General features: G+C 38.6%; 1 protein-coding gene across 2 annotated transcripts in view; it reads left to right on the plus strand.

Annotated features, from left to right (window-relative positions):
- Positions 1 to 26,074, plus strand: part of LOC133476232 (zeta-sarcoglycan) — a 305,172-nt gene that overhangs the window by 238,968 nt on the left and 40,130 nt on the right. For both annotated transcript variants that reach the window (XM_061769346.1, XM_061769347.1), the window contains exons 5-6: positions 23,925 to 24,047; positions 24,749 to 24,821. In XM_061769346.1, the coding sequence (XP_061625330.1) occupies positions 23,925 to 24,047; positions 24,749 to 24,821 (196 nt within the window). The remainder of the gene's footprint in view (positions 1 to 23,924; positions 24,048 to 24,748; positions 24,822 to 26,074) is intronic.

Consider the following 26,074-nt stretch of genomic DNA (forward strand, 5'->3'; position numbering starts at 1 on the left):
TGTGCCTATGTAAAAGTGTCATGGTTATTTTAGTACATTTAGCTGCTCATTGGAGGCTGTGGATTTTACCTCTTAGACCTTCCCTTCCTGCTGCACTTCTCGTTCAGTCTGTCTCACAAAAAGAACAGGTTACAATCATAGCAATATGACGTCAATGGCTAAAAAACAAACAAAACTGAAAGGGTTATAATGGCTTGTCACTGTGTTGTTACCCTAAAAGATATTGCGTTTGTACTCTTGACACTTGAATTTGCACCTTGGGAGAACTAAAAATACCCTTTAGTACGTAACCCAGAAGATGACATGATTTCTTTTTTTTTTTTTTTTTTTTTTTTTTGAAGGTTGCACATGCGTGCTATATCATGCCAGAGGTGATGAAAGTCACATATGGACAAGTAATCAGTCTCAGTCTCAAGTCTAAACCTTCAATTTTCAATCAAGTTATTGTACCAAACTGGTGGTCAATCTAACGAAAGCCACATTCGCCATTGCCTCAGCAGTATATGGGCAGGATGAAGGCTGGCATACCTGCATGAGGAGGCTGGCTCCTAAAACTGCTTGATTTTTGCAAGAAAGGAAATATGTTTTATTTTTTTATATAATTTTTTATCCTAGAGGTATTTTGAGCATGCCACATACATGTTATTAAGACACCTGTTTTCAATTGTGGACAAAATGTCTGTCTACTTTAAAACAGTGTATACTTTTGGAATGGATCTGGTTTGCTGTTGGAGAGGTTGGTTGTAGCACCACACAAGACAGTGATGATGTTACACTAAACTAAAAATTGCAGTAAAACAGTAAATGTACTGTCAGTGTATAAGGAGCTGTCAATGAAAAGCAGTTGGGCTTTTTGAGGTTAGTTAACCTCTTTTTCATTAGAGTCCTTGTGACATTCATGAAGTTCATAGCAGCCTAAAGGCCTTTTAATCATTTGCTTGAGATGCTGTAACAGGGGGAAAAAAATTATTTGCATTGCATATCAGCCTCAGAAGACACAAAACACACCATAAGGCTTGATGGAATGCATAATCACATGATCATAAAGACGATACATTACAAAAGATGCAGTGAAATTAACTTCAGTTTTACCCCAAGACTGTGCAAGAACGAAAAAATCTAATAAGAATTAACCAACAGACAAAAAACACCAAGCTAGAAAAAGATGTACGGCACATTTACTGTTTTATGAGCAATATACAATTACAAAATATGATGAGCTGTGCCTTACGAAATAAGATATAACATATGTTGATGTAAGTATCCATCCATCCATTTTCTGAGCCGCTTCTCCTCACTAGGGTCGTGGGCGTGCTGGAGCCTATCCCAGCTGTCATCGGGCAGGAGGCGCGGTACACCCTGAACTGGTTGCCAGCCAATCGCAGGGCACATACATACAAACAACCATCCGCACTCACATTCACACCTACGGGCAATTTAGAGTCTCCAATTAATGCATGTTTTTGGGATGTGGGAGGAAACCGGAGTTCCCGGAGAAAACCCACGCAGGCATGGGGAGAACATGCAAACTCCACACAGGCGGGGCCGGGGATTGAACTCGGGTCCTCAGAACTGTGAGGCTGACGCTCTAACCAGTCGTCCGCCGATGTAAGTATTATACTGGAAATGTAACAAAAGCAGTGAGCGCTTGAAGACCTTCATCAAGTCCTAAACATTTGTCATCTACAAAATCAATGAGTAAACTTCTTTGCCTGTGCTAAGGTAATATCTACCAACCATGGAAACATATTGTAATTCTAGAAATTGGAATTATTTTGTTATGACCATTGAGGTTTTATTTTCCTTTTAATGTTGCCTGTGATAAAATTGAGGGTGTTTTCAGCAATGTATTTATGTATGAGACCACATGTGCTGAGAGTCTGATTTTCTCACTGATACATTACAGTGCATTGTTTTCCTGCTTATTGTGTAGTGGTTCACATAGCTGACTTTTGCGCAACTGTCATGAGATCATGCCTGCCTGCATGTGTGCGTGCTCTCACAAGTTTGGACAGTCACAATTTAAGAGCTACAAGCCAGAGCTGTTGTTTTTCGGAGTCTGTAAAGTCAACACTTGCGATGCTGTTTTTTTCCCCCTAAAATTAATCACTTTGCTTTGATTGGCCCACAAAGGGTTTATGTGCGGTCATGTGACTGCCTTGTGTCGTCTGATTGGTGAATTGAAGTCAAATGACACTAGTGATCTCGTTTGACTCGCCGCAACAGCGCCCTATGCGGAAGTCGATGATGAAGTCTAAAAATAGATCGCGCACACACTAATGGATAAATAAAAGTCGCGAGAGGCATGTCAATCATTGTAACGGAATAAAAGTATTGATTCTTCTTCACATAAATACTCAAGTAAAAGTAAAATGTATGGTTCATTCAAACTACTCGGACAAGTACAATTTATCCAAAATGTTACTTGGGTAAATGTAACGCGTTACTACCCACCTCTGATTATTATACAACACCTCAAATGGCCATATCTCATTTTCGTCTATATTAAGCCATTCTCGGGTTAAAAATTCTAATTATATTATCCATCCATCCATCCATTACCTGAGCAGCTTCTCCTCAAAAGGGTCGCGGGAGCGCTGGATCCTATCCCAGCTATCCTCGGGCAGGAGGCGGGGTACACCCTGAACTGGTTGCCAGCCAATCGCATGGCACATATAAACAAACAACCATTTGCACTCATATTCACACCTACGGGCAATTTAGAGTCTTCAATGAACCTACCATGCATCTTTTTGGGATCTGGGAGGAAACCGGAGTACCTGGAGAAAACCCACGTAGGCACGGGGAGAACATGCAAACTCCACACAGGCGGGGCCGGGGATTGAACCCCGGTTCTCAGAACTGTGAGGCAGACACTCTAACCAGTCGGCCACCGTGCCACCCTAATTATATTCGAGTATTATTTTTTAAATTAACCTAATTACTGAGCTTTATGTCGACTATTACTCTGAGTCACTCACTTAAGTGATTAGCTTCACTTGAGTTAATGTTAAAAGAGGTCTTAGACTTGAGAATTTCGGTTCAGTACAAAGACTTAAATTATTAACCCAGGTAGGTGATTCAGGAACGAGCCAGGTCCTGAACAATGACATACAGTACTGGTGTGTATTAAAAGTCATCTTTTCTCCCTTATCTGCTCGAACAATGTTCGGCAGAAGGCAATTGTTAAACCTGCTCAAAGGTGTTGTACAAGCTGAGACCCTGACAAGACCAAAACCATGAAATTTTACTTTAAAAACCATGACAAGGTTGAACATTCAACAAGGTTGAAAAAGTGCATTCACTTTTTAATTAAAAGTTTCTTTTAAATACATTTTACAGCCAAAAACACAGTGTCTGTAACTCTTTCAAAGCACAACATTCAAAAATCTCAAATATTAAAAAAATAATAACATTCTTGCAAAAATAAATTCATCTTTGTAGTTAAAAGTTAAGATTTGAAGAAGAGCTTGGCTGCATTGAAGAAACAAAAGAGATGTTGTGACCTAAACGTGGGGTCTCATAATAATTAGTATGAGACCCCACCAAACAAAGAGTGAAAAACTAGCCAATTTAATTGATTTGGCTGCATCCAAAGTATAATACGTGTTTAAAGCACGCTACTGAATCACGCTCATACACAAATTTGACAGACACGTGATGGAGCACATTGTCACACAGTTCCTACGCTGTGCAAAAGCACACTGTATGTACCGTTATGGGTGAGTTATAATGTCTTTGTCAAGGTTAAAAAAAAAAAAAAAAAGAAGCCCTTCGACAGTACTCATAATTAAAAGAGACACTCCACAGCCCACAGCACTAACGTTATGTTAGTAAAGTAGACTAACATTAAATGCACAGTGGAGAGAAAGGTCCTTGTTAAAACGAAAAGGTGCTCGCCTTGCATTTCACCATGAAATGCAAGCACAGTTTCGCCATTTATCTTTTTTCTCTCTCTCTTCTCACTTCAGCGTTTCCTTTTGCAACCACTGTCTTGGCGCTTCTCAGTCGAACGCTTCACTTCCGCGTCCTCGCATCGGTGATGTAAGCACGTTATGTCATGTACACCACTGCCGTCTTCCATCTTTGCAAACGTGTCTGCGGTAAACCTGATTTGCGGTTTTGATTTTCAGTGTGTTTTTTGATGTGCAAAAAGGCACATTTTGACCCAGAAACTCAATGCGAGACCGTTTAATTCGAGATTTGCACACATACGTAAGTAAGCAATGTTGTGTGTCAGTGAACGCACATTCACAAAGCTTTTTACTTCCCTCATCCTTTTTGTGTGTCTTGGTTGCGGAACGCACATCAAATGAGATCCCTGAGTATTTCATTGTTCTGGCTTTCACCATATGTCACTAGTATAGATCAATGAGCAAAGAAATACCATATTTGTAATTAGTAAATAGCGATTTTCGCACAAATTAAATGACGTTTTTTTAGGCGGCACGATGAACAACTGGTTAGCACATCCACCTCACAGTTCTGAGGACCTGGGTTCAAATCTGGCCTCACCTGTGTGGAGTTTGCATGTTCGCCCTGTGCCTACGTGGGGTTTCTACGGGTACTCCAGTTTCTTCCTACATCCCAAAAACATGCATGGTAGGTTAATTGAAGACTCGAAATTGAGAGAGAACCTGCTTCCTGTTGTCTCTTCAGCACCACCTCACAACTGTCTTATAAATGTTGCCCTTCATCCTAGCAGAGACTCTTCTGTCATTGAACACACCTGACACACCTGACACCTTCCGCCACCCATTCCAACCTGCTTGGATGCGTTTCTTCCCTTCCTTACCACACTCACCATTCCTCTGAACTGTTGACCCCAAGTATTTAAAGTTCTCCACCCTCGCTATCTCTTAAAAATGGGCTCCAGCACAATTTTCCTCCATTTTTTTTAACATTATACTTTAGAGTTTTGAGGATAATTGCTGAAAACGCACAAAGACTGAGAACAATGTAGTAATTAATTGTTGAGATATAGAGTTAAACACTTTTTCACCATTTCATTTGTACAGATTGTTTGGCCATGACTGAAGCAAAGCCCAGTTATGTAATTGGGCTTTTTGACATGAGTCAACCCTCCCCCACTATATAAGTACTGAGCGCCTGCATTCCATCAGTTGCTATCCAGCGTAATTGCAAGTTACTTAGTAATAATAACTTGGCTCATTTCTACCACTACACATGCGGTTAGCTAGCTAGCTAGGCCTACAACCCGGAAAAATGCATCTTCCCAGAAGTGTTATGTGTTTTGTGTAATTTGGGCCTCAGTGTCTCTGTGATGTAGACCCACACATGACACACAGAGCGAGCCAGTAACACACCAGGTAACCCTGCCGTAACAAACCAGGTAACCCTGCCGCCGGCTAACTAGAAAGCTGACCAATTCGCTACCGTCTCGCTCCGTGCGCTGCACGTGTGTCCACATAACTGAGACACTTCAGGGAAAGTAAACTGTTATTCATCATGTGGCTCACACTACAGACATTTCAGCACATACGGTACAAATGCATTCGAGTGACAGCTGAAGTTTAGCGAGGCGTGTTTTCAGTGCATTCAGCAGACACACCCACAGCGTTGAACAGCTGGAAAGAGGTCTCTGTTTTTCACGATGTTGGAGCCTCATTTCATATACTTGGCAATTTTTTTATTCATTCAAATTTGGCAAGAAAAAGTATTTTCTGTGGTGTGTCAACCTTATAAGACTTTTATTTTCACTTTACAGGGATTTTAACAACTTCAAGGGGGCCTAAGGGGGTCTCGCACAGAGCAGCATTTAAGGTTGGACTGCCACTGCCCATCACAATCACAGAGTCTCTGTGATTGTGATGTCAAAGGGAACAAAAGGTAATTAGGAAGCAACCTGAAGCCAGATCCAAATAGAGGAGTAAATGGTTGTGCTGCATATTCTATAATGTATCTACCAAATCAGTCACCACAGTAAAAATGACAAGAAGGCACTACAGTGCAGGGGTACTACTACTACTACTACTACTACTACTACTACTACTACTACTACTACTACTCTTGTTTCTTTTTTGTATTTTCCGGCAGTCTGGATGACCTGTGGCACCATGCTGCCTCTCACAGGTGAGTCTTGGTAATACAATGGGGGAGTGTATATGGGGTTTAAATAAAAATGTAATTAATTTGGAAAAAAATACGAATGACGGTAAACGCCTGTGTTCACTTCTGGGTTAGTCCGATTTACGCTTTGATGTTAAAGTCAAACAAATTTGTCTCGGAAAGCGGCACCACGTCACTTTTTATATGTATAGAATTTAGGGAAAGTGACGAGAAACCTTTTTATCAGTCTCATAATCTAAAGGTTGCTACATTTTATGAAATTTTGAGTCCTAGACAACAGAGGTTCATTGTTAAAGTGAACCCACACAAAACACTACAAAGGAGTGGAATTTTATAGAATATTTAATGACATCTACAAGGGAGCTAGAGGGAAACATGAAAAGGGGTCTAAGTAAAGAAAGAAAATAACACTAATAACGGTAAAAAGAAGAAAAATAGGCGTACGGAAAGGGAAATAGAACATCGTGTGTTGGACTTGTTGAAAACGCGAGCATTTAACGCGTCCAGTCCGGACGAGAGAGAGAGGACAAAGTTAGGATTTTGTGTGAATTATTAGGCACTAATATTTTACTGTCTGGCAAACACTAGTTGGCAGGTGGGTTGGCCTGTCTCAGTCATCTCGGGAACCACGGAGATGGGTTTGGTCGAATGAGATGGGTTTGGTCGAATGAGAAAAAGGATGCAGAAAAATGAAACAAAACAAAAGAGGCGGAAGACGAAAAATTTTGTCATGCCTCCTTGGGATAATATGACTGTCTCCGCTAGCAAGTTCAGAAAACTCACGTTTGGCTGGGAGCGTATCTGGTAGCTCAGCAGCAACTGTTCTGGAGGCTTAGCAGTGGCAATCCACGGAGGCTAGGGAGCCGGATCTCCATCCCCAAGGCCCGCGGTTACCGAGCCGTGTGCCCAAACAAAGAAAGGGGGTGTGGGGCCGAAGGTGTCTGATTAAACTTTAGTCTTGGCAAATTAACTGCTTATGGTTCAAATCACATCTCATGCTGCTCGGAGTCAAATCAAGACAAACAGTTCTCAAAATATCGCAGCTTCGCTTGTAAAGTTGACACACTGACACAGACATCAAAGCATACATTTGGAATAATTCGGCAAATATCAAAAGATAAATTTTTCTTTGGTTAAACATCAAATGCGAGTTTAATGTTCGGCTTTGCAGTTCCTCTCAACGCCAGCGGGTGTCGCCTTTGTCCCAGCTTGGTCTCCCGGGGAGGATCACACCTTATGGCTGCTGTCAGTTCAAACGAAGAAAGGACTCTTTGATGACTGTAAACCAAGATTTCGAGGGGACCTGCTAATTAATTTAGGGTCCAGTAGGCGTCTTCTAGTGGTCATCTCACAGCAGGGCCGCTTGGAAGAAAGCAGTTTATCAAGTCGTGGGGGAGTCACTGTGACACCTCAAGTTGCGGGGAGCATGTCCGCTACATCAGTATTTTGGATGTGTAGTGCGCTGTGTTGGTAATTTCAAGTCCACGCACAGTGTTTCTTTTTCCTCGGCATGGTCTCTCACATTTTAAAAATCGGTTAAAATATAAAAAAGGGTTATTTGAGCAGTCTTCCTAACTTAAAATGTCATTTTTTACAAAGGATTCCCAAACTCTCTCCAGGCAAGGATTACAGCCACGCAGCAATATTAACCCTTAGCACACTAGGCAAGGTTTGGGGAGAAACAATTTGGGATACAAATAATAATGGTAGTATATGTTTCATATCTGCATTCTACACCACTGTTTATGCATCATTAAAGTTGATTGTCACAAGCTCACAAGAGCTCTAACAAGTGACACCACTAAAAGAGGAGCATAAGCTCCGTGATAAAACAGCAGCCATTCCAGTGCGTTTGGAGTCTTGTGGTGTCAACAATGCGTAGATGGGTCCAAATAAAAATGCAGTACACACATTCTCTGCATTAGAAGACAACATAAAAATGTTTCAAATAAAAGGAACTGTAATACGACTACTATCACAACAAGTGGTATTTTAGTGGTTGGGCTTTGCAGAACAAATCATGTCAGATTTACAGTCAAATTTAGGTGATTTTTTTTCCCCCCCCCAGTTAGAATGTTCCCTTATCTTGTGTAATTTACCATAGTGTATTTCCATCGGCTGACCAGGCACTTCAACTTCCACACATGTAGGGAGTCTTGCCTTCTCTCAGACTTTGAAGCGAGGAAATCCCTGACAGCTCCCTTCCTACTGTTAAAGCTCCCCAAAGCAGCTTTCCTCACCAAGAAACCCACTTTAATGCTGATGTATGTGAGTGTGTCTGCATGCCTATCTTGGAGTCGGCAGAATCGGTCTGTAAAATTGGTTGGCGAGACAGTCTGCAGTCAATTTAGTCAGGCCGTTAGAGGATGACATGAACTTTGTTGCATGACCTAGCTTGTGTAGTAACACACATACACACACGCACACATTGGACAAAGCCAAGCGCAAGCTAGGAATTTCTCGTGAATACAAATGCATTTACATACACATTAAAATGCAATGCAGACCTCGTTGACAACTGTCTTCACAAAAATACTCGAGTTCAGACCCAAACACACAAACACACAATTAGTTTCAAGGTCTAAGTGGCTTCTTGATAAGACAGAATGGAACAGAATGAATTCTCCGGAGGCTTCTCTAGAACCCAGAGTTTTGGCCTGCCACTGCTTCCTGCTTCCTTTAGTGCTGACTCGGCAACACATCTCTGTCGCTATCACACACACACACACACACACACACAAAACATATACAGAACCCTTTTTAGTACTCTCTTGGGATTTACCCCCCAAAAATGTTTTCCCTCTTTGCGATATACTTACCATATTTGAAGCATAAATGTTCCACCAGCTATTGTTGCTTGTACAAGAGGTACAAAATCACATCACGAGAATGGAAAGGTGAAATAAATGTCCATCACAGTTTGGATGGATTATATTGAACACAAATGGAAAACGGTGAACTGTACCCTAACTACTAACTATTCAAAATAAAGAAATGCCTGGGAATTTATTATGTAAAGAAAAATAAAACAAATGACCTCAACTGTTTGTGTTTAGTATATTGGGTCACAGTAAGTCCAGGGCTACCTGCCAGTACATTTGATACAGTTGTAAATCCTGTTTGTTTCCATTTTAAAACATGTTTCATTTAATCCTGTCAATTTCCATTTTAAATGATGACCCAGCATTGTGAAAAATGTGTACATTTTACATGGGTGCAACACACATACTCATGTATCCATTTTCATTGATCGAACATCAAAGCCGTTTTTTTGCTCAAGCACCAGCCTCTGTTGTTGACGTTAAACATTTAATTCCCAAGAAAATAAGTAGGATGGAAGCAAAACACATTTAAAATGTGGTGGTACATATGACTGGATTTAAACTGTAAATTATGGTGATGCAATAAATAGTGTATTTTGTTTTTCAAACTGTCTCCTTTTGTATACTTTAATTATATAATAAAACAATTACATAATGACCTTTGTTGTGAAAGTGGGCAAACTGCATTGAAACACTTTAGGAGCAATCTGCATTTTTTTTCCCCTCTGGCTTTGATTGTCTCCTTATCCACAAGGGGTCAAGGCAGATCTTTGTGCAAAACATAAAATGTTAGCGCACATAATTTATGACATTTAAAGGGTTATAACATTACCAATTTAACCACTGGCAAGTAGTGACCACATCCAATCTTCTCATCAACAACTTTTTCCTCGTTGAATAATCCACTGCTAAACAAACTGAAATAAGCATGATCGTCACCTAGTGTATGGAGGCAGACCTGGTTTATCCAAATATTGAAGTAAATTAAATTCTGTAAAATGGGACTTCACATAGAAGTGTGAAAAAATGGAGAGCCCGAACTATTGTATGTCAGGAACCTGATTCATGTATGCATACAGTCTATGAAGTCATTGACAAAACAGTCCAGACGAAGCTGTAGATCTTCATGTGAAATGACTAGTTTGGTGGGGGGTTTTCTATCTCCCTTGTGATGAAAGAAACTGCTCACTTTGTAAGTGCCGTAACTTAAGTTTCAAAAACACACTTAACATGTAAGCTCCCTTGAGGATCCATCTGCTGCAGAAGAGATTCTGAGTACGCTTGTTGGCCTTGGGCACTTCATCTCATTTTTATTGCACTCACTTCCTTTCATCCCTCCTCCTATTCTTTCTCTCCATCATCTCTGCCGCTGTCACCTCATTTATGTGAGTGAGAACCTTTCATCTTTGTCTTCTTAATGGCCGACCATAAAGATGATGTGTGGACTTGGAGTTTTGAAGCCCTACCCTTTCACCCACCTAGGTAGTGATGTTACAGAATTAGCAGTGGAATCCTAGCCATCAAAGGGAATTGACAAATGTATTCCCGGTCAGTTCCCATTGGTTGGGCACAGTTCCAAACTGTTAAATACTGACATGAACGATCACGGACCACACTAATCGCACAAACATTACAAGTTTAAGTTATACTTATTCTGTGACCCTCTTCCTTTATACTCATTTTACTGTAAAACAGCTTTGTAGTTGTACTGCATTGTTATTAAGTTGTTGATGGCCTGGCTCACCATCTTTCTTCTAGTTCATCCTAAACATTTTAATGGGTTTGAGGTCAGGGTTCTCAAGTTTGTCTATACCAAACTCATCTGAGCATGCCTGTATGGCCCTTGCTCTGTGCACTGGTGCACAGTCATGCTGGAACGTCCCCAAACTGTTCCCAGCTTCTAAGCAGAGAATTGCCCAAAATATCTCGTTATGATAGAGTAATAAGATTCAGGGGGACAAAGGGGTCTAGCCCAACCACTGATTGATTAGTATGTCCCTTCTTAATGTTATAAGCAGATGTAAAGTTGTGCACTTGAGAAGTGAAACAGCAGCAATGCAGCATAGCAGTGTTTTTATTTGACCGGAGCAGTTATTCCTCAGGTTTATTCCGCTTTTTGTGCGGCAGTATCTTGCCAAGGCTGATCATCACTACAGCATTATGTAAGTGAGTGTGTGTGTTTATGCACTGGCTGTCATATTGATTTTTTATTTTTTTGTATTTATTTTATTTTTTTAAAGTGCATGTGCCACTAATAAATGCTCATGCTTCTCAAGCAGGAGAAGTATTGGCACCACTTATATACTACACGTGGAGGTGCTATTTTTTGTTTGGCTAACGAGTCAGGCCACATGCGTTTTGTAAAGACAAGGTGGTGTGTTTCCACATTGTGTCCGCAAATCATAGGAGATTACTTTGCACCTAAAAAAAAATTTGCAAATTGTGAGTGGTAATTGAAGAGCACTGTTCATGTGCCAATGAGCAAGGCCCCTAAACTCATGAAAACTCATGATAGCTTAGCTTTATCTGTATTTTATGCAAGGGCTCCTAGGGTGCATGTACTGTATACAAAGTACAATACTTACTTAATGCATGTATAAAGTGTCTAGATTAAGTTTCCTCATAGGGATTAATAAAAAATATAAAAACAAGTTACATAAAATGCTGTTTGTTATGAAGACAAATGGATTTAAGGCATTCATTGCAAGCCACCTTGGTGAGCAAAACATGCATAGCATGCATTGACTGTTTAACGTCAATCTCTGGGAAAGTAAGGGGAGATGGAGTTACCCTCTAAGAGAGAGAAATTTATTAATTTGTTTATTTTTTTACGCAAGTGACCCTTTACTAAATGCCAACTGGCCAATCACAAGCAAGAAGGAGGTCCAACACTACCCTTAAGGCTTCTTCATACTCACGCGAACGGCGACCGCGCTGACGTCACTGCGGCTATCCCGCGCGGAGTTTGCCTTTATACTCGAGCACAACCCACGCGCGCCATTTTGAAAGTGTGCTGCAGTTCTCCTCCAAGTCGGGGGTGTCGCTATGGCTTGTATTGGCTAGGACGCTACAGGGTGGAGTTTCCTCTGCATTTTGTGGTCATTACCAGTAGCCGTTTTTACTTTCCTTTCCGTAACAAGGAACAAAACAGAACAATGGCGACTGTGGAACAGTGTCTGCTTGAACAAATGGACCTAGAGGACCAGATGATACGTTTAATGCTGCTGCAAAATCGATCGAGAAGGTGGCGGCGTAGGTGCTATGTGGAACCGGGAGGAACGCTGATTACATCATCACAGCATGTGACTAAAACTGCCCAATCACAAGAGATGATCTCCGCGGCATTCTACACGCAACAACTATTTTTGCCCTGTGCGCATCAAGCTACGCAGACCAATTCACCGGTCACGTGATGCAATGCGGGTGTTGTTGGCCGTGCGACCGAGAGAGTATAAACAGGCCTTTATGGTTGAGATGTCACTTAGTGGTACAAATAAAATAATAGCATAGCATAGTTATTGCAAATACAGGAATTTACGTACAATCCTAACTTTCTAAAGAAATACAGAGCTAATAGGTTTCACTGTATTTTTTATTTTTATGTGTTTGTATTGTATACAAAAGAAATGAAATATTGCTATGACTATTTCCATCATAATCTCATCTTTTTCGGATGCAACAGGACCACTTAAATTGAATTTAAAGTGTAATATGATAAAATAACAATATGAGCTAAATCTTTTTTTAACAGCTACCAAACAGTACCAAAGCCAGACTACAGTAAAACAAATTATAATGTTCTTAAATCAGATTATTTGCTTTCTTATTTATGACCGCTCATATCTGCAATGATTCAACTGAACTCAATTTCATATATAGAGCATTTTAAAAACGAAAAAAGTGCCGTACACAAATAACAATTGAACATAATTTTAAAACATTAAAACTGAGCAAAAATGTATTTTTTATTTTTTTTTCAAAGCAAATAATTGGTTTTGGGCATGCTGTTCATACCAGAGTGACCAACACAACCAATGTTGTGTGACTTGCATGTTGGTTGAAGAATGGGATGGCATCCCACATGCAGTGTATGTGACCAGGCGGATGACCAGCATGAGGAGCTGCTGCCAGGTTGTTGTGGCTGTATATGGTTCTTCCACATGCGACTGAGGCTCCTGATTGTTAACTGAATACAGTATATTATAAAGATGCCAATATGCAGAAAAAACTGGCAAATGTTTCATTGGTGTAACCCACATAATCAGCACTGCTGCTCACTCTCCAAGCGTATGATCCTTACAAATGTGACACCAATTAAAAGAATAATAAACAGGCTTTCCAAGGGTATATAATTTGTGGCCAAGAAGCTTTGTTACAACAAAGAAATAATCTAATCTAATAATCCAAACACAAATGCCCTCACTCTTTGTGAGAGCCCATATTCAAGGTAGAAGTTAACTAGAGAGTGAGTCAGTGAGTCAGTGAGTGAGTGAGTGAGTGAGTGAGTGAGTAGGTGGGTAGGTGGGTAGACCAGATCATACATTGATTTCTTCAAAGAAAAGGTTCAGCAGCAAATCATCCGGGTTAGCAATTTAGAATTTCCTCTAGTGTTGACGGATGTGACTGCAATTGGAGTGAATGATTTTTTTAGGGATTGTTTTTCTGGTCAGTGGGACTTTGTATATTCTGCCTGATGGGCGGAGACTGAGTGAATGATGGAGGAGATGAGTGGGTTCCTGTGTGATGAAGATGGCTTTCCTGATAACAGAGCGTTCATACAGATGGGACAGTGTAGTTTGTGGTTAACCAATTATTTTGCTTGCTTGCTCTGTTGCGTGAAAGTTTTTTTTGTCTTTGCTAGTGAGGAAGTGTTACCAGGATGTGATGGTGAAGATGAAAATGGATTTTATGATTGACTGGTAGACCATCATTAAAATCTTTTTACTGACTGACTTACTGATGTCACTGTCGAGTAGCCAAAATACTTTCACGAGGGAAACATCAGTGGTTCCTTGATTTTAGCTGTTCGGTGGAACCCCTTTAAGACAATTGAATGTTCCACAATATGGTGGCGCGAAAGTATCGAGGAGCTAGTAACAGTTAAGAGACCTGAGATCAACGCACAGTTTTCAAAGTGACTCATTTACGTGAAGCATGGCAGAAACAAAGGTGTGCGACTCGCAGTCAGAAGAGGCAGAACACCCCTGGCCTCACATTCAAACTAAGTTGACCTTCCACACTACGAAAAAGAACAGTTATTTCATGTCGTGTCTGCGTTTTTTTGGAGGACTACTCTTGGAAAAAAAAGTTTTTCTCTCGAGATCAAGATTTACCTTGAATTGTTTCACTCTAATTGCAGGGTACAATACAGGAGGCTCATAAAACAATCAAACAAACAAACTCTTTTCTACTGCTGTCTACTCTGGACAGCATACATATATGTTAGTGTCCCCAATTCCATGTGCATGAACTGAATTGATTAAATCTGACAACTGCAAAGAAGTTTTGATTGCCATTTATTGTTTGACAGTTAGCACGACTAGACAACAGATAGTCGTGCAGTTTTGTGAAAGAGTGCTAAGAACCCATTCATTTCCTTGCAATTTCAGAGAGAGTATTTTCTTTTCTCTTCTTAATTATCCATTTCATGGATAATTACATGTAAGGTATGTCACACCAGACGTTAACTAGCTATTAACAGGACAGAAGTTGGTCTTTTTGTGTTTGTGTGAATGTTCCCTATGAACGTCATTCATTGACAGCTACTGCCGTGTTCTTTTCAGAGCCCATGTTGCTGATTGCAGAAACTGCAATCAACCCTCGTGGAGGTCTATGCTCTTCTCAGTGTTATTCAAGCTGCGTATCCATCTTTTTGTACATGCTAAAGTACTTTCTATTTTTAATTTCTATGAATGTCAATGGAAAAGAAGTATAATTCCTTTCATGAGTGTATATTTTTGCGTCCTATTTTTTTAAGGTCAAAGTGCTCCCTCCCCTTGAGTGTCATTTCTACCATTCACGCAAGCTTTTTAATCATGCATGGATCTCATCTCTTCATGCAACACATTAATTCCCCATTGACTTTGTTAGTGCCTTCTAAACTCCATTTTATCGTTATCGTTATCTTTAACTTCTTACACTAATTACATTCTCTTTTATCAGAGTGGAATCACTCAGCTCATTTCTCCGATGCTATTGCTTGAAAATTGGAATTATAAAATGGCTGAAATTAAGGAACCGAAAGGCAAAAGGTTAATAGGTGCTTAATGATACTGTATGTGCTAAAAGTATGTTAATGTTCACAAAGAAAATAGGCTTTTATGTGCTGTTGTAGTTAAGATTTGTGGATTTGCATGTCCACAAATAAAGAATACGATAAATATAATGAATGTAATCGAGCTCTTTGAAACATGATGTTGGTGTCGCGTTTAAACAGCAGAATATTGGCGAAAATTGGTTTTCTTATGAGCGTGCAGAGTGATCACTTGCAAAGCCTTGCATAAAATTCAATTGTTCCATTACAGACATTCTAATTACAAATCTACATCTTTGCAAATCCCCCTGCAAGAAACAAATGATGTACATAACAATCATGTTTCACAGTGATCGCATTTTCAATTCGCGAGGCCTTTCTGCCTTTAATTGGTGGCAGAGAAACAAAAAAATGATAATACTGTAATTAGTATGATTCTGTGTCACTGCCTTATCCAATCAATAGATCAGACAGCCCATCTTGCCTATTTTATAAAGGCAGTCCATGATCAAGTCAATAGTTTTAATGAGCCATTTAATAATACATTGCTGGAGCATTAATGAACTGAAATACATTTAAGAGGCTGCCAAGGACTCGATAAAGGCATGGCTGTACTGCCATTGTTGATCCTAGAGCTTTAATTCGGCTTTAATTATGCAAAGGGAAATTGACCACACTGTGCAATACGGCACACTACATTTTCATCACGTATCCATATGTGTGTATGTGTGTAACTGCCATATGGGATCATCCTTCAACTTGATAGTGAGCCGCAAGCTTGACATTGTAACCTTGTTTGAACAATGTGAAATACTTGAGGCATGACCTTGCTTAGCCTCACCTCGATTGTTTTACGCTCTGTAATAAGGATGATTAAACTTGTTTTTATTGGTATTCCTGCATGTCCTTCAACAGAGAGCAGGAAATACTTTTTTGAAGAAGTAAATAAGGACACGTTAATGGTGACTTAGGACCAAATACCTGCCAGCGACAATACTTGAGCAAACATTCCTTCAGGCCTGAATCTCTCTTTGGTTTGTGGATAAGGTTATAGACAAGCTAGAGTTTTCATCGAATGTCAGTTTTGTAAAGAAACTACTAAACTCTTCCTTTTTTTGGGCCATCTGCCGTGCCCACACTCTCCACATACTGTAGACCATTGATGAACTGCCCCTGACTTATTCCACCTGACCTGCCTGTGGAAATATGACGTATTTTACAGTTATGTGATAGGTCTAGAGCCACCTCATCATTTTAAAGATGCAATCTTTACCTTGATATTCAGGCTAACATTCCTCTGTTCAATATTAATCAAACCAAAGGTCTCGAAAAAGGTGACATCTTTTTTTTTTCATTTTTATGAGGTTGGAATGTGTCTGAAAATTTATATTTTATTGACTCCCATCAATGTACTATAATGAAACTTTTTCAACATTCAGTTTTACACTTGCTCCTTATCACAGACAAAAGAGATTGTTGGAAAATGTAATTGCTTTTATCTTCATTCCTATATTAGAAATGATCCACATGCAAATGTTCAGCCCTCATTAGTGGCCAAATAGATGATTTAACTTTGTGGGTCATGGAAATATAGGTTTACAGATTTAACCAAACATTGACTGAAGCTACCTTTTTTTCAAATATGTGTGCATTGTCTGTTGTATGTCAAATCAAAGAAGTAAGTAACACATTTCTTATGTTGTTATCCTTAGAATATTATTGCACAGTGCAAACTGCAGCAAATAAAATCAGATTCTCAATCAGATTCAGATCAAACTGTTTATGATGGCGATATGTCAGATACTTTAAAAAAAAAAAAAAGATTCTTGATGTTATTTGGTGAGAGAAATGAATTCCTTTAATGCAGTAAACTGTCACTATGCCCTATTGCAAGATCTCAGTAAGTCATATACAAATATCAAATAAATCCTGCAGTTTATGGCTATACATTTGTGTAGACTCTGCCCATGTACAGTGTTTGAATAATTTAATAGTTTACACAATAGCTTTTCTGTGTAAACGTTTTGCAAAACAAAGCAATCTCTTGACAGACATGATTTTAGTCTTATAGCTTGCTTAACAAGTTTACAATATCCACACGACACCAGACTGCACAATCTGCTATTCTTTCATATTTTGTGCAGACAAAAGAAGCTCAAGCTTTTTGCGTCTCTTTGTGCAATGCTTTGTTGGCAAAAAAATAAAGAATTTAAAAGATGACGCCAAAGAAAACCACACACAACCAAATTATTGTGAATGCAGAAAGGCTCTGTTGATCTAGAGTATATCACCTCATTGTTGGCTGGATGGAAGAAGCACACAAACAACCATAGGACAAGAAAGCCGAATTACATGTATTATATATTAATGTCTTGATTATAATGTGAATGCTAACTTGTCAAATGAAAGAGGCCATATTTCATCTTCCATTCTCCTCAATCACTTTATCACTCCTATTTATCACCACGGACTCGAGAGATCAGATTGATGAATGAAGCCAACAAACAGCACTAATTTGTCTTCCTCACTGCCTCTCCCTCTCCTCTTTTACTATGTTAATGAATATAATCACCTATTAAAATAATTTGTACCCCACTTGAAATGACTCCTACCCTGCCACCTGTAACAATTACAAAGAAGTAAATGTCATTACCTTTTAGTAGTTTTGTTTCCTTTTAAACACTTGTTTAAAATATGCGATTCTTTCCTTAGAGTTGTTAAAGAAACACTTGAAAAGATTAAAGGTCTGGCCCTGTTTTTTTTTGACAAGTAAAAACATTTCCTTCATGTGTGGTGACACTATCTATGGTTTCATGTTGTTGCCTCATAGAAGTGCCAAAATAATGCAATTGCTTTTTGCCTTTCATCCCTCCACTTTCAGACATCCATTCTCTTATTCACTGAACAGTGGCTGGTCTCACTTATCTTGAAAAGTTACAGGAGAAGTTATGATTGCTCACACCACTAGAGAAAGTACAATTTTATATAACTTTGTTGATACTGCTATTTTGGGGTCACTGATTGTGTAGTTGTACACGCTGGCTAACTTTTGCAGCATTCAAGTGTGTTGGGTTGTCTGTCATTCTGTTTGGGGTAAATTCTACCTTTTGCCCACAGTTAGCTTGGGATAGACTTCAGCTTCCCTGTAACCATGAGCAAGATAAGTGGTCAGAAATGGATACATGGATTAGACTGCTTATTTTATTGTATATAATGTGGTTGTACAGCTTAATTGAATGGGCGGAAATGCAGCAAAAACAAACTCCTCCAATAAACCATTAAATGATTATAGTTTTCTCTTCATGAAATATGATTTATTTTTTTCAGCTCCAAAACTCCTCAAAGGCATTGTCATCATTTTTATTTTGAAAGTTAAAGAACAAAAACTTTTGATTTAATCGTGGTTTTATTGGGATTCAAGCAGTCATGTTTTCCAACATTCCGCACATAAACTACTTCATATTATTTTGCAATAGTGAAAACACTTGACCGAATAGCGAGAATACTGTACATTCACATAGAAATGTGTACATCAGATCTGATTTTTGCAAAATGCAATGTGTATGAACATATACAGTACAGGTATCCTATATTATCAAAGAAACATTCTTCTTGCACCTTTCAAAAGCAGACAATTCCAAAAGATTCTAAATTGATACACATTGTGTAACATGATCAAAAACATCACCTACTTGACCTTGACTATCACCGACTTGACTTGTAATCCTACACAATACGGTATAATGTACATGCATGTTCCATTTGAAGGCAATCCAATCCACGGCACTTGTCTGACAACATTTATTTTCTTTTTTCTGATTTCCAAATGATTTTTCCCAAACGAAACAATGGAAGTCGAAACTGTCACCTTCACTGATCCTTTATTAATTAGACTGGGAGCATTTTAAGACACATTTTAACATTACAAACAGTCATACAAATGTAAAATTAGGTGAACCATTGTTCATCTTAAAATGTAAAATCAACAAAACACTTCAGTATAACTTCAATGACAGAATCTCGCTTTCTGTCAGAATCAGACTCATCTTTATTTTGTCCAAAAAACGCACAAGGAATTTGTCTCCAGTAGTAGGAATATAAACAACCCGGTTGTTTATATTTGCCAAGGTCTAGCAGTTTGAACATCTCACGGACACGTAACTATGACCTACCATAATCAATACAAAACGTAAATCATTGCTGCATGTCATATCAATCTGTCATGCTCATCACACCACTCAAAATCTTTTTAATCCTTAACATTTTACCTTACAGAACACAGCCAACAGGGATTTTGAATATTTATGAAATGTAATAAAAGTAATATTCTTGACAGAGAAGGAAAAGGCAATCATATCAGCCTGACTCATTCCACAGAATGCTGAAATGAATCCACAGATTCAGAGCACAAATTAAAATAACTCATCAGGATGTTAATTTTTAAACCCACTCATAGTTTTAAGTATATGACAAGCTAATGAGTGTCATCTGTTGACTGTTCAAGGTGTTTTCACCAATATTTAACATGGTCCATGACTTGAAGTTGTGTACACATTCACAGTGTTGCCGTCTTTAAAATAAAATTGTCTGCATTACCTTGTTGATAATATACATGATACATGTTCAACAGCTCAAAACACAAACAAGAACCTTTACGCTGTAGTCCCGTCACTCGAGGCAAGACTTTGGCTGGCATTTGCTTTTGGGTTGATGATCACTGAAACATGATTACTTCGAAGGTCATTGCCAAACTCAACTAAGAAGGAATTTGCTGCTTCGACCTACATTTAATTTTTCATATTAACTACTTACATACAAAAGCCCAAAATCAAACATCTCAGTCTTTACGTGAGTAGACAAACAAGAATAATTAAGAAACTATTTATTAACTAATTGTGCTTCAATCAGTTTCAGACTAATAACAACCAAAAGCACATAAAGCCCTTCCTTCCCATGTTCTTGATATTAATATTCAACATTACCTGAATTCCATACATGATCTCCTGATGCTTTACCCCTCAAAATATTGATTTTCAGGAAAAACACTTGTATGGGCACAATGGCCAAGTAATACCAAACTAACAAGTGTATAAAATTGTTTTCTTGGATTGTATAGCATTTAAATAGAGTAATATTCAAAGCAGCGAGGAAAATCCTAAAAACAAGAAAGTAGACGCTGGACTGGTGAAAGTCAGCTGAAGTTTTTGCGTTAAACATTTTGAAAGCTACTGTATTTATCTGGCTAAAGGCATATTTACTTGCAGTGGCACTTGGTAAAAAAATGAAGGTAAAAGTAAGACTGCATAGTGCCAAACCACAGGAAAGACTATTTTAATTAGAATTCAGGAGTGTCTGTTTGGTAGGGTAACGTGTTTTTTATTTTGCGTTTTTAATCCTCAAGCTTTCTGAAGTTCCACTTGCATAACATGCCTTTATACAGTAGCTACAAACACTAATTTAAAGCCTTGAATTATAAATCCAGCATAGCCAAGCCATATAACTTTATTATGGGCGTAATGCTTTAATGCACAGTAGTAAAAGAAAAGTGACTTGGTGATCATTTTAATGCCACTTTTATTTAAATACGAACTAAAAGTTGGTCACAGAATTATTCAGATACTGTGCATCATAGGTTTAAATTGTACAATTCTTTCAGTGATTACTTTGGTCAGTACATCAACTGTAGCTGCAATGTATTGTCAGAGGGGAAGCCAAAAAATAGACCAATCACATTTGCTTTACTCTGAACGAACATTGAATAACTCCAGGTGATTTACAGGATGAACAAAAAAAAAAAATGCTTTTGTTTTTCTCCCTTTCGTTAATTACAGCTCCTTGCAACCATCCATCCATCCATAATCTACACCGCTTATCCTCACTAGGGTCGCGGGTATGCTGGAGCCTGTCTCAGCTAATGGCGGGCAGGAGGCAGGGTGCACCCTGAACTGGTTGCCAGCCAATCACAGGGCACATATAAACAAACAACCATTCGCACTCACATTCATACCTACAGACAATTTAGGGTCTTCAATTAACCTACCGTGCATGTTTATGGGATGTGAGAGGAAACCGGAGTACCCGGAGAAAACCCACATATAAATTGACCATCAACCTTCAGTATCTTATTTTTGTAATATGTATGTACTAAATAGGGCAAAGGATGCTGTATTGTGTAATAGACAGTGTTGGACATTTGCTTTTGGAAATTTCCATGATTATGATTTTAGTTATATTTGAAAAATAGCTGCAAAAGCTCTGATTTCTTTTCATAACACGTCCTCCTTCTAAAGCAGACAGTTGTGAGTGGCACTCTCTGGAAATGTGCCATTCTGCTCAAGTCTCAAACATGACATATTTTTCCAAATGTCGTTTAGTTTGTCTGAGATTTTGAAAAAGTTCCACTCATGGTTACTCTTTTGAGAACATAAAAGAACATTGACTTTTAAACAGTTTTATCTTTATAGTTTTGGACTTTTGAATGGAACATTCACTTATCTGGGTTTTCATATGAAGCAATGTTGTCTAAATTGTGCACATTTGTCATTAGGTCAACATCATGTATCGTGTTTTCCACATGCTGTACACATATAATGTAACAAACAATTTTGTTATTTTTTATTTACATTTCATCATGTTTTGTTATCAGTTTATTATTTGTGTAAAGAACAAATATGTGGTTAATTCCAAAATAATCATAAATGGTTTTACTCCACTTTTTTAGAGGAAACGTCCAAAGGGTCCTGTTGATGCATTCATTCCAAATTAAGAAAGCTAATCAAAACAGAATAAAATGTAATTATTTATATTGCTTGAGAAAGTAATTGAAATAGTTACACTACTATTACTGATACGAGAACATTATATTGCGAGCCCCTAGCATTGCCTGCTAACTATCTAGCCGCTAACTGGTTCGCTGCATTATGTGCCATTTCTTGTTATCTAAGGAAGAGTGTTTTCTTCATTTTGCACTTAGGTTTTATTGTTTCAATATAATAGCAACAATATTTTACTATTTTTTACAATAGTGTAGTTGTTAATAAAGTTAAACTTGCGTGTAGAAAAAAGTTTTTATGATGGTGGCAGCCTGATCCTGGAACATGTTATTTTTATTTCCATTATTTCCTTGAATTAAAAAATATACATACATGAGAAAAAATGGAGGGCACAAAAATGTGTTGGTACAGAGGCCGAAGAAAATGTGTCCCCACTGTGCATCGTCTCCACACGTTAACTCCATTTCCCTCCAAATGCAATATATTTATCCAATTTTGCACTGTCATGGATCTCTAGCTTTTCTTAAAATCTTTTATCCACCCTCAAGAAAAAAATGAAGTGAATAAAACACATCCTTGAAAATGTGCTGACCTCTTCCGATGCAAGGATAGCTGCTCTTCGAGCTATATTATGGGACAGAGCTGAGCAGCCAGACACAACTTGCTGGATGTCTGAGACAGCACATCTCCAATTTAAAGCACATCTTTCTCCATCAAACTTAAAAGTATTTTATTCCCCTTGCTTTCATTCCCCTGCCATGGTGTCTCTCAACGTCCTCCAAACCTTCAATCTTTGCATGCATTTGTCGCACACTTCACTTTCGGATGAGTGAAATTTTCACCACACAAACTTTGCTTGCTTACTTTCTCAGTTTAAAAAGGACAGCAGGAGGGGTGGGATAGGGGGGTTGCTACTCTCAGATTGATGGGAGCTAATAACATTTGATTGTGACTGACAGGACACTCTTGGTGTCTAATTGGCACTCTTAATAGTCTGGGAGCCAAGCAATAGAAGGTAGGAGTCCAGGGAGGTTGTAACCTGTAAATATTTACTTTGTGTGTTTGTTCAATGTATTAACTCAATGCAAACTTGTGATTTACTTCATGATGCCAAAATCTTACATAATACAGTAATTGTTAGTGGCATGTCCCACCACACTATGCGCCAATGAATTTGACAAAAACATGCAGTATGGACCGATGTGAAATTGTGAAAGAGCATCCATTACAATTTTGCACGATTTTGTATTTCCTTCGGCAATAGCTTTCACTGAAGAGTAGTTGCTGATAGTGTAACAGTTGACCTTATTTAATTCGCCCAACAATATGGTCGAAAGATGTTGTGAGATGGACTGTAAAAATATTGCTGCATGAAAAGCAAGTAAGCAACCTTTACAAATCATTCCTGCACACTTGGGCGAGATAAATCATACAGAACATGGCTTTAATGTAGTGTATAATTATCAAACCAATACATTTCAAATTTAAGTAAACATTTTCAATTTCATCACTTCAAACTTCATTTTTTTTTTAGCTTTTGGTGCTCTCCCACATGTTCCATGGTAAAAAAAAAAAAATGTATATATATATTTCCTAAAGCGTAAACCGTCTCTAAAATACGGCACTCTCCACCACTTTTCCAGCTGTTGTCAACATTTGCAATTTGTTAGAATAAGTAAACATGTCAATTAGCATCTTCAATATAGGATATTAGTAAAATGTCACAATCTTAACAGATCATGCACAATACGCCCACCAACAGTGCACAGAGTATGAGCATGTTTTATGGCCGAGTGAGCAATTTTCAGCACATTGTGGTTCAGGCTTCACATTCTTCAAGGGTCATTCAAGCTAAACCCTCATGCATAAGTGCTTCTGTTGGAAGCCTTATATGGAATCATCCCTATGGTACATTATGTACGCATCGAATGTTCCTGTGCTCCAAATCTTTTGACTCAGAGCCCATTTTCTTCTCTGCTCCCCTAGGCTCCGAAAAGGTGGAGGTCCAGTGTCAGAGGTTTGAGGTGAAGAGTGCCGATGAAGAGAGAGTTCTTTTCTCTGCAGATGAAAAGGAGATCAGCATCGGCACAGAGAAACTCATAGTGACAGGTGCGCTCATCCTTCGAGTTGGAAGGTCCCTCTTGTTCTCTTTACCAACACCACACAAATACAGAAAATGCACACATTCCAAGGTGAACTATTCAAATACATATTAAACTTTCATCGACATGCTGGTCCTGATAATTGGGGAAGATATTAGCTCCATGAGAAGTGAATGTCTTTTCCAGAAAGAATACAAATACTGTATCGTAGGACCAATGGCATGCGTCCCTTGTAAAGACGTTTACTGTGTTGTGCTTTTGTTTTGTTTGAGCCATAGGTACACACTGTGGAACCACATTTCTTCTGTGTTGGATTGCAACATGATTTATTCCCATAGGAAATAATCAAATATATTGGAAATGATCAGGTTCACTGTCAAACTGACTTCTAAAGCCTTTATTAACTCAAAAATGTTAGCATACTGTTATACAACTTAAAAAGAACTTCAGACTTTTTGTCATTAGTTTTGATGAGATCGGTTTTGCTCTTGACATCAATCCCCATACCACTTTCGGGGGAGGAGGGGTGCTTCTTGTTTGTGCATCACTTACAGCATGATTTTTTTGGATTGGTTTTTACAATGTAATCATTTGAGAGCTATTATTTATCCCCCCGAAAAACTTTAATATTATCACCATTCAGTTTTTATAATTTAATTTAGTTCTGCTGAATTTTACCTTAACTATATCTCTTATCCTGCTTCACAGGGTCAGAAGGAGTTGTGTTTAGCCATTCTGTACAGACGTCACACGTGAGGGCAGAGCCCTTCCAGGATTTAAAGTAAGTACTTTGTTGTATATAAGCCAAAAGAAGTAAAGATGATACACGGCCACTCTCCTGCAACACTACAATGTACGCCTCATCTTCTGTCATTGAGTTCGAACTTATGCAACCCCATTCAGACATATTCACCTTCCTCGACTAACAATCCACTGTACTCATAACATTCTCTCTGAGTAGGCCACACAAACATCAGCAATTTTCTATTCATTTTAACAGACTCGCTATCATTCCCCTTCATTTGTACAGTTTTGCTACACCTTTGATGACTGTCGAACTGGTTCTCCATTCCAGTTGGGCAGGGCAAGCAGATGAAACACAATTAGTATTATTAGTTTCATGCAACAGTAATTATGGAAAAAAATAGTGCATTACAAATTAGTTTGCTAGCTCAAAAAGGCTCCAAATATTTGGCTTGGCAGCAGATGGACAATTTAATATGAGAAAAAGGATATTTTTTTGGTTTTTTTTCATTATGCAATATCTTGAACGCAATCCATTTGGGAGGCAGATCAATTTGAATTCATTTTCAGTTTTTCCCATTGAAAGTAATGAAAATGGAATCTGTTCCAGGATCAAACCATACATGCAAATCAGTCGCCTTTCGGCAAAATTCGCCGTTTTAAACTCAAAGTAGGCCATTTACGTGAATTGTATAGATCCGAACAGTTTTTCCCAGGTCACTACTGCTGTCGCTGACGTCATAGGCTGTTTCGTACTCCTTGAACGCTCCTTGCACATTCACATTTTATTTTGTTATTTTTATTTTATTGATGTTCCTGCTGTGGTTAAAATATTCTGAAGATACTCACTATTTACTCAGTACTTAAATAATTATTCCACTGTGTACTTTTTACTCTTACCTTTTTGGAGGACTAGTTTTTATTTTTACTTGAGTCACATTATTGTCTTGTCTTATCTGTCTGAGTACAATATTTGGCTACTCTACCCACTTCTGTAATGGACATCCTCTATTGCTACTCTTACGTTCAAGCAACATTTTTGCTCATCAGATCAGCCAGTGTCGTATTTGTTGCGCTGGTCTTTTGTATTTTCGCGTTGAGGTGCTGCGGGTCCTGGCCCTGGTTGTGGTCCCAGCGGAACAATGAAGCACATGTAACATCGGCGACATGAGCTGATCCGCAATTACATTTTTTATTAATTAGGAAACGCGCCTACAATTATCTAATTAGTTTACGAATGTCAATGTTAAATGTATTAGGCGACGGAGCGATGTTAGGGATTATGTCAGA

Source organism: Phyllopteryx taeniolatus, chromosome 4, assembly GCF_024500385.1.
Source record: "Phyllopteryx taeniolatus isolate TA_2022b chromosome 4, UOR_Ptae_1.2, whole genome shotgun sequence".
NCBI classification, from domain to species: Eukaryota; Metazoa; Chordata; class Actinopteri; order Syngnathiformes; family Syngnathidae; genus Phyllopteryx; species Phyllopteryx taeniolatus.